Below are 12,921 nucleotides of genomic sequence, written 5' to 3' on the forward strand. Positions count from 1 at the left end.
TTAACTCTTTTCGAAAAACCCGGCCTGGATCATATAAGACTCCAGTTTTGTGCTTATTTGCTATTTGATTTGCACATTTTGCATACTGAGCTGCACTGGGAAACCAAACAAATGTGTTCTAGAGTGAAACTGAAAAAGAAACCTATGCTTGGATGCATTTAGATAAAATAATTGTATCTAACCTTTTGATCTGCCTAATACGAGTAATTGTGGAATCAGTTTTGGTAATATTTATAATGTATCTATATAAATCTATATCTATAAATAGATATAGACACATAGTGATCACTGTCTCATTATTTTTCAGGTTCAAGGTGAGATCAAGAGGAAATGGAGAAGGTGGCACCTGGAGAGGTTCCTAGGCTCTGGCACTAAGTACCAGCATCCGTCGATGGGCAGCAATGGCAACAACTTTGCCACTCAGATCTCCATGCTGACACGTTGCAGCCCTAAAACTCAGCGAGCTTCATCTTGCCACGACGATTCCGTGACAATCACCATATAACTCAGAAGAGTCACCTGACACAGGACAATTAAAGTCTGTAGATCCAGTCATGCTGTATGTTGTATGCATCAGGATACAGGTGCAAGATTCTGTGAAGTTCCTCTCAAATCATATGGCATGAGGGTACCACAAGCACTCCACATCACATTCTCTTGAGATATACGCTACACATGGCTTAAAAACAGTATTTCTATGTAATAGAATCACATATATAACCACATCATTGACAATGTGCTATAATCACATGTTGCCATTGTGTGAAAAGGCAGCAAATCAGTGAAACCTTTGGCCTTTTTCAATACTCGTTTAGTAAAATTGTGTGTACACCAAACTAAAATAAACAAATAGTTTTTTGGTAAAAAAAAAAAAATATTTTTAAGTAGTAAAAACAACATGAACACCATAACTACTGGCCCCATGTAGATGCATATAGGCTCAAAAATCTAAACTGGTTATAATAGTAAGTGCAAATAAAAAAAGTTATTTATTAAAGATGATCAAACATTGTGCAAGCATATTACCAGAGCATTTGTTTATTTCAGAATTTACTTAAAATGCAAGAGCAGCTGTTTAATTATAATGTTTAGGTAAATAATGTATTGTTGCAGGCCACAGTCATGAAATCTTTAGTTACAGGTGTGTGTTAATTTGCAGAATTAATCGTTTAAGGGATGCTGATGCTCTCTGATGTTTCAGAAAGAAAACAGGTTTTGTTGATATGAGTAGAAATCAAATAGCCTGTTGGAAAGTCTTTGTTTTTCTCCAGTGTTAAAGTGTTAAATACAAATTTGTTTTGAAAATGAATTAAAATAATAGTAATAGCCTACAGAGTACAATACACAGAAAAATATATAATCTTTTTTTTATTAATTTTTAATTAAGTTTTACTTTTTATAAGACATTTGACAAATCTTATATTCTTACATTTTAGGCTGCTTTTGCACATTTTTTACAACCATTAAAAAAATAAAAAAACAGTTATGAAAAATAACTTCATTATATCAGGACTCATAACATCACAGCTGCTTCATTTTGTCAGTGCTGTGTTGCTCTTAATTCGGAATATGCTGTAATATGTTTTTTTTGAAGAAAATACACAGTGTCATACGTTAAGTATGACGAATTACTTCTCTGCTTCACAGTTGTGTCTCTGAATGTGAATGTGTTGTGCTTGCGGGTCCCGCTATGTTATAGAGCAGTGTTTCCCACAACAACTGCCCTAATTAGTACATTTTAGTGTGTTCTTGCTGGAACAAATTTCTCAATGAGCAGACAGAGAGGCTAATTCACAATTTCTTTTAAAATACAGAATATATTTTATATCAAATGTAAACATACAATTGTGAAAAAAAAAACTGAGACCACTGTAAAATTACCAGTTGCTCTGGTTTTACTATTTATAGGTTTGTTCATTCATTCATTTTCTCCCGCTTATCCGTAATTCGGGTCGCGGGGGCAGCAGTCTAAGCAGGCCCCCGCCTTCGACTGCTGCCCAATCCTCACAGCACCGTCCCTTACGGTCCCTCCTGCAGGTGGTGAGCCCACGGGAAGGCGGCCCCCGGAGCATAGAGGGTTAAGGGCCTTGCTCAAGGGCCCAAGAGTGGCAGCTTGGCGAATCCGGGGCTTGAACCCCAGACCTTCCGATCGGCAACCCAGCGCCTTAACCGCTGGAGCCACCACTCCAGTAAAATTAATGTTTTTGTTTGATAAACTACTGACGCCATTTCGCCCAAATTCCAAATAAACATATTGTCATTCAGAGCATTAATTTGCATAAAATGATGCAATGTTTTTTTTAGACCACAAATAATTCATTTTTTAACAACACAGTACTAATGTTTTGTGTTTTAGTGTTAAGAAATTAGTATTTAATGAAATAACCCTGATTTTCAAATACAGCTTTCATGCCTCTTTGGCATGCTCTCCACCAGTCGTTTACATTGCTGTTGGACGACTTTATGGCACTCCTGGCGCAAAAATTCAAGCAGATGGTGATCTTTCTCTGGCTCACATTTCAGAGGTTTTCAGTAGATTTCAGGTCTGGAGATTGGCCTGGCCATGACAGGCTTTTGATCTGGTGGTCTTCCATCCACACATTGATTGGTGGATGTGTGGCATGGAGCATTGTCCTGCTGGGAAAAAAATCTTTGAGTTGGAGAACATTGTTAGAGCATAAAGTTTTTTTGTTGTTGTTTTTTTTATGTTAAAGTGAAATAGGGCATTGGTAATATGCCAGTTTAAACACTGCTTAATTTCAATAGTCATATAAAGTCATAAAATAGTGCTTCAAAATAGGTTTCATGATTTTTATCTCTACCTCAAGTCACACCAGCTTGTACATTTGTATTTGTTTGCTTTTAATTAGTCTAAGTGAGCAGCGGCTCCTGAATAAAACTGGTGGCAGAGTCGCATGAATTTTTGTCGTTTGGTCTGTTATTAAAATAAGACACTTGTCCGTGTCTTTGTATAACGATAAAAAAAGAGCTTTTGAAAAATGACATTTAGCCGTAATCCCCTTTGGATAGAGGGAGGCCATAGCATTGATTCTCTAAGAATGAACTTCAGCCAGTGTCTACTAAGAATGCATGAATGGATTTCTAGTGTTTGGGACATAAATAAGATTTGTGTTAAAGATGGGAACATTCTAAAATGTGCAATTCAACAGCAGCAGGACAAGGAAACACTGTTGTATAAACATGATTTAGATAAACACCACTAATTTATACGAATCAGAGGAAACAGCACTGAATGTCTAGATTGTAGAGATTGCAGAAGGCTTATTTTCTTTTCTTATGTGAAAAAATAGCAACCAAAAGTGGATTGTTGACTATCCAAAATCTAAATGGAGATACACTGTAGAGAGAAAATGTGACATTTCTCCCAGACACTTGACGTATTTTGTGGATGATTTTTCAAACTACACAGTATGCGTGTTTGGTTTGTGTGTATGTGTGTGTGTGTTTGTGAGTGAGAGAGAGAGAGATAGAAGTGAGAGGAAGAAGTGATGTATTTGTAAGCTGAATGCCCTTCTCTGCACTATCATTATCATTCCCATAAGGCATCATTCCTTGTCATACAATCAGAGTCTGTCGTCTTTGCGATTGTGTTAGCGTGGTTGGTTTATCACTTAAAGCTGTAGCATGACGGGACATTTTTACGGCTCATCGTCAGATCCCATTCAGAGATAAATAGGGAATGCATGATGAAAGTTTACACGCAAGAATCTGAGCAAAACTGTAAAAAATGGATCCAAGATGATAATATTTAGTGAGGATCAAATTCCAGGTTCAGAAAAAACATTTCTTATGGTACATTAAAGAAGGGACATTAATAACGTTGTTGTATTTTTAAGATGATTCCTTGCCTATTTGTTCTTATCTATTTTTCGAACACAGCCAAACCACATGCAGCACATAAAGCACATACTAAAGAACACTATATTTGAAGGCAAACTACATGCATTAATATTGAATAACATGTTTACAGAATAATGCATGAGCACATATGTAAGGCTTGAGTCAGTTGTTGTTTTTTGAGCTATAGAGCATGCATTCTGTTTAAATTTGTAACGTAATCGATAATCTTTTATTACTTTCAACAAAAACAGGTCACTGACATAATGTCAAGTATTTCACATAATTCTGATGGAATCTACTAAATGATTTATTTAGTGATTGTCATTTTCTTCAAACCGTTTTTCCTTTTTTGGCTAAATACTAACACCAGCCTTGTATAAATACCAATGTATTATTAAATATCCCTCAGTGCTTACAAAAATGAAGATCCATATATCAGTAGCCTTCAAATAAAGTGTTTTTACGTATAAGTATTTGTGTATGACCGTCATCTCTGAGCTCATCCCAAACAGAATTATGAAGTAATGATTTACTGTAGTTTCTTTCTGCTTCTTTTGTGGCTTGGAGTTAATAAGTGGAAAGTATTTGATGTAAAGTAGAAGTATTTCAGTTCAGGAATGAAAGTTGGTATATTGAATTAGCCATTAGTTTGGGTCACGGAAACCAGCTCATTCGCCGTAAGTGTCGAGAGATCTCTAGGTATAAAAATAATTTATTTACCTTGTGTTCTAAAGCCATTTGTGTACTGAAGGTACAGTGTAAAATCAATTGAACTTCCATACGATCCGTCAGAATGACATTTCATTTCATAGCTTTTTAATGATAAGTGAGATTTCCTCGATATCATTGTCCTGAAGTGTTTGTCACTGTTTAAACAACACAAACGACCTCTCATTCATTGCCAAGAAGAATGTACACCCTTACAAAGTATAAAGTTAATGTTGACTGTGCTCAAGTTTTATTTTGGTTTCGTTCAGATCCATGTCGTGTACTTGGCCGTGTAAAAAGTTTTTCATCTGTGGTGCTTTAAAGGTTTTCATAAAAACTCATAAAAAAATTTATCAAATTGGCTTTTTAACACATTTTACCATTTAAACACATGGAAAGCTTTAGAACTGGATGCTGTGTAAATTTTTCTGTGTTTGTGTATATCGTCGAAGTGAAGCAAACAGTTCCGTGCATTCTGCATGCTGCACACACAATATCCAGGACACAGCACGTCACAGCTCTGTACATGACTAGCGCAAATTTATCCAACCATATGTGAAAAGACGCATTATTTTTGTACTCATGCTTAAATGTGCTCACTTGTGTCGCCGCTACATGGTATTTTTGTAAGATAAAAAAAAATATATTTCAGTTTTGTCTTACACTGTTTACCACTATACCATTGCCAATAAACTACTTGAATTACTCGACTCTGTTTTGTGCAATGTCTTTATCAACTGCATCTGAAATTACATGACAGTCCTTAATTGTCTTTTATTTTTGTATTTTAACAATATGTCAGAGCCTGTATTTCAACTGAGTTTAATATTTTTTCTCTCGCCTTTCAAGATACTATCAGCTTTGAACAGGTCTAATAATTATGCGATCCAGAGAGTTCTCGCTTCATGGGGCTGCCTTCTGCATTTTCCCTGTAGAGAAAACTACTGATACTCATCCTCATTGGTTAGACGTGCTGATAAACCGTGTGAAGATGATATTCAGGTAGGAATCAATTGCAAATGGATATAAGAATATAGTGTATAAACTTTTCAATATCAAAAAAAGGAAGCAGACGCAAAAAAAAAAGCTATTGGTATGCCCTGCAACAAATATTTTCTTTATTCTGTTTGAAATTTGTCTTTGTACTGTAGGTTGACATAAACCAAGCTGTGTTTTTAAATCATTCATGTTTTCTTGTGTTTAATTCTCTTTTGGATTGTATAAATACTTTCAGGTGCAGGTATACCTGTAAAATCCTTCCTTCTCTATTACAGAAGACATATTTAACATTGGGTCCTGCTTATAGAGTTCAGCATCTGCAGCTTATGGCACAGCAAAAACCTTAAGGTCACTGTCATCATCTCACTATCATCAAACACCACCTGATCAGCTTGAACTAGCTTTGTCTTAAGAGGTAAAGCCAACTGGTCCTGGCTACAGGCAACACACCACTGATCAGACCGTTTATATGTACTTGGTAGAGTTTACACAGCTTCCCAAAAGTCAAGCACTTAACCTGTAGTGTGATATTTTTTAAATGGTCTGATCCAACTCCCCAGTTTAAGTCTCTTTTTTAGAGTGCAGATAGGAGCAGTATTAAGATGTCAATCCGTCCATGTCATTGTTTGCATCTTTGGAGCATCTAACACTCCAGGATTGGAGAACATATCAAATGAATCTACAAAGTATGTATAGTAAAACCTTATTTGGGTGTGGGGTCAGTTAAAATCTTTAAAGCTTAAAGCTTTTTTAACACCCTTAAGGACAATACAAATATCAGGTCATGCCAAAAGGGCTCACCAATGCCCCATGGTGCGACAGGGTTATGGCCGTGTGTCACGGCCGTGTGGTCCGATCCAACAGACGTGCTCCTGTAACTCAAACTGCTGAAGAAGTTAATGCTCAATAAGTCATCCCTGTTTTGGCAGCTAATGGGGGACCAACACAATATTAGGCAGGTGGTCATAAAGTTATGCCTAATCAATGACCATTAAGTTATGCCTGGTCAGTGTATATGCTTTAGGTTTTCATAAATGTTACTTGCTCAGTAAATTATTCAGAGACATATATACACTACAATACTCTGGAGAAGTGTGTAAGCCATGTGAAGGTGGTACTATCAAGGTTATTCTAAAACACATTGATTGTCACTGCTCAGATGTGTTGATTTGACCTGGCTTCTTTAACCTTGCTCCACAAAGATGCTCTACACAGACTCCCCTGGAGAAGATGTATCGACCAACAAGACCATGCTTCAATCAGTGTCCTTTTAGTTCTAATCGTAATCCTATCCTGTCAGTTGTTGGTGGAGTTATTGGAGTTTGAGTCATGCTATCAAAAAATCACTTCCAGCTCTCCTTGGTCACATCCTTCTCCAAAAATCTCATGTTTACAGAGGGGAACTGTAGTGTTGGCAAAATAGAGCTCCTTTCTATCATGCTGGCCCTTGAAAAGTGATTACTGGTTTGGATGATACCCTTCACATCGAGTAATTCATAGATTTGGTATTTGATAGTGTAGTGATTCTCACTTGTTTCATTATTCACATTTCCTAAAAAAAAAAAAAAAAAAAAAAAAAGTTTAGAATGCAGGCGTATGATTTACAAACAGAACCCTGTTTTTTTTTTTTTTGTTTTTTTTTTTTTAGTTTTTTTAGAGTTAACAAGACCAAAGTCTATGCTCTTGTTATCTTTCAAAGTAGGTGCTATAGTCACAGCATGTGCAGCAGTATGTTCTGGCGTAGTATGTAATCAGGACTTCTCAACAACTTCCAGACTGCTCCTTGGAGCCTCTTTTGGTCTGTCGTGATCCCATTACTCAGAGACTTTGTCAGTTGCTAGTGCTTCGTGGAACAGTTTTACTATGAGTTTGACATTTGGGTAAGATCCTAAATCAAATGAGCAACATGAAATTTTTTTTAATGTTATATACACACACACACACACACACACACACACACACACACACACACACACACACACACACATATACAGCATATATATATATATATATGCTGTATATTATATACAACAGAATGAAGAGTTAAGGAGATGGAGATACAAAATATTATATTTGTTCTAAAATATATATGGTAAAATATACAGTGGTGGACAGTAACGAAATAAATGTAATTCGTTACTGTAGGTAAGTAGATTTTTTCGTAAGTATTTCCAATTGGTAAGACGTTTAGTTTAACTTTACTACATTTCAAAGTCAAATATCTTACTCAACTACATTTTGCCTAAATCAGTCGTTCCTTTTTATTTGAGTAAATAAAAATTGTATTACTATTAATTGTATAATTTTACTAATATTGTAGCGACCGAACAACAACCCCAAAAATGGCACCCCACGATTTGGAGTCGCAGGACAAATGAAATTGGCACAAATGTAACTGATTACATCAAATTTAATAAATAAAACAATGAAATTAAATAGTTTACATTTGTTAGACCCTATTTGAATAATACAGATGTGTATGTGTGTGTTTTACATTTAATATCGAATTTTCTAAAGATATGATCTGCTTAACTGTTCTACCTATTTCAGTATACTTTAACAAATTAACATTTAACACTTCGTGGTTAGCGGCTAGAGCTAGCACTATGGATTCCTTATCATTTTCATGCATGTGTACTTCGTCCACCACTGAAAATATATATACGTACATAAAATGTACATATTGTGGATAATATACCATTAAAATACCATAAATACCTTCTAACCTTTATAAACATATACTGTATTAGATAAGCCTTCAGTGTTTCAAACATGACTCAAGTGCAGTTGCAAGCAGTGACGACCTTGATGCAGGAAGCAACTTGTGCCTTGTTTCATTTTGCTCTTTAATGAGGCCACATTTCTACCCGCTGTCCTTGGAGTCAATGCTACATTCTGGTGACCTTTCAGTATACCAGTGTAACAGGAACGGTGACGCACTGCAAAATGAATCAGAGAAAAGCTTTTTTTTTTCTTTCAACCATTTCGCATAAAGGCAAACAGGACGGAAACTCAAAAAACATGCAGCCTTCATGAAAGCACATCATTGTGTTGCTTTTAAGGGCCACTCCAAAGCTGAAACAGGTGTCCTCCCTTAAAGCATTTTGCAGTATTCATGTGGACTGAAACATTTATGCAGCAAAGAGCGCTATGAAACAACTTCCTCTGTTCAACAAGTCTGAAAGCTCGGCAATGGACCAAATCGATATATCTGTTTATTTAAAATTGTCAGCATCCTGGCAATAATATCAAAGAATATCAAATGAAAATACATTAAAGAAAATGGAAATAAATTTGCCAATTTATGTTTTCACTGTGGCACTGTTCATGGTGACCCCCTAAAATCCATAGAATCAATATTAATGGTGAACACAGAGAATTAATTCAAGTAATACAATTTCATTATTACCCACCCTGTTTCCCTCTGAGCTAAATCTATTATTACAGAATTTTTTTTTTTCTTCTCATTTCAGAACAGATGATTCATGTGGTGTATGAGTATGATCAGGTCATACTGGTTGCCCTCAGGATTGGCCAGGTCTGGATTAGTTTTATTTTAGGTGAAACAATGAGACTACAGGCTGATATCGTCTGTGCACTTTCCTGTAGTGGATGTGATTGTTTTACACCTCCCCTGGACAGTCTTATTGTTGCTCCGATGCACTTGCCTATTTCTTTCCTGTGATTTATTCCCAAAAGAGCTAAGTTTTTTGGGGGAGTTTTTTGGTGGTGGACAAAGGACAAATTGTATCCAAGTAAGAAAGTATAATTGCGATATTACTGTGCAGTTTTCAAGCACCTGTACTCTATTTGGATTTTTGTTCTTTTGAGACTTTTGACTTGAACTCCACCACATTTTAAATCTCTATATGAGACAAGGCAGTAAATGTATTAGTAGTTCAGCTATAGATTTTTAAACATGTGCACCACATGATCCAAAGACAAAAACTTTGATCGATCATTTTTTCCTCTGCCTCATCTATAAATCTTCAATTAAAGCAGCTTCTGCACCTGATACACAGCACGAGGATTTGACTTCTTTGATAGACCCTTGCGAAGCCTGTCCAGAGTGGAATCTGTCTTGGAAAACCTCTGTATGCCCCTGGCCACTGTACTGTAACTTTGGGTGTTACTGATCTTCTTATAGCCTCGGCATCTTTGTGGAGAGCAACAATTCTAATTCTCAAATGTTGAACATCCAGTGTTAACATCCAATTTTACCTGCTCTAATACAAGATACACAAATTTGTATAGTCCTGTCAATCAGCCAAAAACATTAACATGATGAATCAGATATGTGGCTTTTCATGGTTAAACAAACATACTGTACAGATGTTATCACTGAGGGTGTACTCACTTTTGTTGCCAGTTATTTAGACAATAATGGCTTTATGTTGAGTTATTTTCATAGGACAGTAAATCTGTACTGCTATACAAGCTGCACACTGACTACTGAAATGTTAGGGGTGCACTCACTTTTGTGAGCTACTGTGTGTGTGTGTGTGTGTGTGTGTGTGTGTGTGTGTGTGTGTGTGTGTGTGTGTGTGTGTGTGTGTGTGTGTGTGTGTCTGTGTATTTACTTTGAGGATTATTGTGTAAAAATCAGATCTGATAAGCAGTTTATGCAGTAAGTCATCATGTCAGCGTTTGCAAAGTATATTCTCACTAACTGTAATGTCTGTCTACTACTGGCTGCTTTAATCAGTTTATTATGAATCTCACCTTTGATAAGGTTTGGCAAAGGCAATGTTCAAAACCTATTAAATTAGCTTTCATCAGGTGAGAAAATGTTTCCACTTAAATTCAATCTACACAACCCAAAGAAGAACTGCTGCTGGTTTAGTATTTTACTGTGACTAATTCTAGAAAATTGCACTTCCCTCTGTGCACCTTTGATTCTTGCACATTCCCCCTCTCGAAATATAGAAATCAGGGAGTCACACATGCTGATAAAATATGACGAGGTAGTGACTTTACATTTTAAAAAATCTACATATTCGGCCCGTTTTTATTCCGCAGTGCACAGTGATAGGAAAAGGAGAAATGTTCAAAGTCCATCTTTGAGGCAGAGGCTGAACACAGAAAGACCCCTCGACTGTAAAACTCTAAACTTTAACTGTTTTAAATTTTATATTCTTACAGGCAACAGTTTTCTTTACACATTTAATATCTTCTCTTTACAGTATTAAGTGTTATCAGTTTTTTGCTAAAATGGCAACCAGATTGAATGATTGGTTGCAGAAAGTAGCAGCAATAAAAGCAAAGACGTTTATAGCACACATGCAGAGACACCAGAAGTGAACAGTCATGAAGTAAATGTAATTCCTTACTGTGCTTCAGTAGCTTTTTCGCATATCTGTACTTTACTGAATTATTTCTATTTGAGGAGACCTTTACTTTAACTTCACTACATTTCAAAGTCAAATATCAGCCTTTTTACTCAATTACATTTTGTGAACTCAGTCGTTCCTTTTTTATTAATGAGCGGATAAAAACTTAACTGGTCAAACTCACAGCAATCCAGCAATCGGGGTCGAGCATGCGTGCAGTTTTAAACTTGTTTTGATCAAAAACATACGGTTCAACAGAACATTTTGAGAGGAATAATTGATGGAAGAAGCTTTCAACTCATGATCATTGTAATAGATCTCAATCAGTGTTTAATATCATTCTATTAATAGATCATTAGAGTCCCCCATAATGGGGTATATCGGTAGGAGAATGCTGAGGATGGAGCCGCCAGGAAGGAGGAAAGAGGAAGACCAAGAAGTAGGTTTATGGATGTGGTGAGGGAAGACATGCAAGTAGATGGTTTAAAAGAGGCAGATGTAAAAGACAGGGGATATGGAGATGGATAATCCGCTGTGGCGACCCCTAATAGAGGAAGCCAAAAGAAGAAGAAGAAGATTATAATAAACCACTTTACTTCGGATACGTAAGTACATTTTAAAGGTAAATACTTTAATACTGTTACTTTAGTGAAAGTTTAAAAGGAGTACATTTACATTTACTGGAGTCATATTTCACTGAGTGTGTTTCTAATTTTATATCTAACTACATGGTTTGTGTACTTAATCCACCACTGAACGACACTAAATCTACTAAGATCATAAAAAAATGTTTGATTGCAGTCAAACATTTGTTTTTTTTTTTAAATCTAGCTACACTAAATGTGCAGGTTTATTTTCTAGTTTAATTTGTAGAAACAAACCTAAGATGGATGTTAGGGAAGCAGTTAACAAGAATCAATTTGTCGGGTGTGTGTTCCTTCCCCCCCATGTCATTTGAAGTTGACTTTAGTTTCTTAGCAGGATTGTAAATTTCCAAGAGGTAACAAGAGAGCGAGTTGTTTGCTGCATTGCCTACACCGAAACACTGATTCAACTATAATGAAGTAATTAGCATACGCAATTAAGGGAAGATTAAAGATGTCGCTGTAGCAAGCACACTAATGCTTCTTGTCATCTTCAGGCTTTTTTGCACTTTGTGTTCTGCAGGTACGTCTCAGACATGCCAGTCTTCATTATACTAATCTATTGGTGGTTTGTGTGTTTAGCAGTCCTTCTTTCTATTTGTATAAAACCTTGTAATCTGCATTACTAAGCAGGTGCTTTGCTAATCCTGGGTCCTGTGTTTTTGTTTTATCATCTACTATCCTTTCTCTTTTATTGTTTATGTTGATTCACCCTTGAGTAATCTGCTGGAACGTAAATAGAAATTAGACTAAACACGTTCACTGATCACACCAATGCAGTTAACTGTATGGAAGGATTGGGAGCCTTACATTCTCCTTCATTTGAACTAGGAGCCCCAAAACTGTTTCAGCATGACAATGCCCCTATGAACAAAGCCATCTCCATGAAGATATGTTTTAAATGGGGTGGAGTGGAAGATCTCCTGCTATAGAGCTCTGACCTCAACCCTATTAAACACCTTTAAGCTGATTTGGAACGCTGACTGCACAACAGTCCTTCTTACCCTAAATCAATACTGATACATACTGATACCCTTGTGGCTGAATGAGCACAAATCTCCACAAGCAAAATCTAGTGGAATATCTTCCCAGAAGAGTGGAGGTTATTATAACAGTAAAAAGAGACTAAATGTTGGAAGGGGTGTTCAAAAAGCACATATGAATCTTTTGGTGAGGTGTCCACAAACCTTTGTCCATATCGTATAGTTTAAGATAGTTAGTGTTTTTAAAATCATTAAAATAATCTTATGTAGAATAATAAATTGTTTAATGAGTTCCTGTTCTAAAAATGGGCTCTGAACACCTTGACAGTGAACCTCCACCCTCATTAAATGTGCATAACGGTGATCTTTAAATATGCATAAATATGTTAAACCTCC

At 36.2% G+C, this 12,921-nt stretch overlaps 1 protein-coding gene across 1 annotated transcript in view; it reads left to right on the forward strand.

Annotated features, from left to right (window-relative positions):
* vipr1b (vasoactive intestinal peptide receptor 1b) overlaps positions 1 to 1,877 on the forward strand; it is a 44,198-nt gene extending 42,321 nt beyond the window's left edge. Inside the window, exon 13 of the mRNA XM_083530186.1 lies at positions 308 to 1,877. Coding sequence (XP_083386312.1) covers positions 308 to 505 — 198 coding nt within the window. The 3' untranslated portion in view covers positions 506 to 1,877. The remainder of the gene's footprint in view (positions 1 to 307) is intronic.
* Positions 1,878 to 12,921: the final 11,044 nt, after the last annotated feature.

This window comes from Silurus aristotelis (assembly GCF_946808225.1).
Source record: "Silurus aristotelis genome assembly, chromosome: 25".
NCBI classification, from domain to species: domain Eukaryota; kingdom Metazoa; phylum Chordata; class Actinopteri; order Siluriformes; family Siluridae; genus Silurus; species Silurus aristotelis.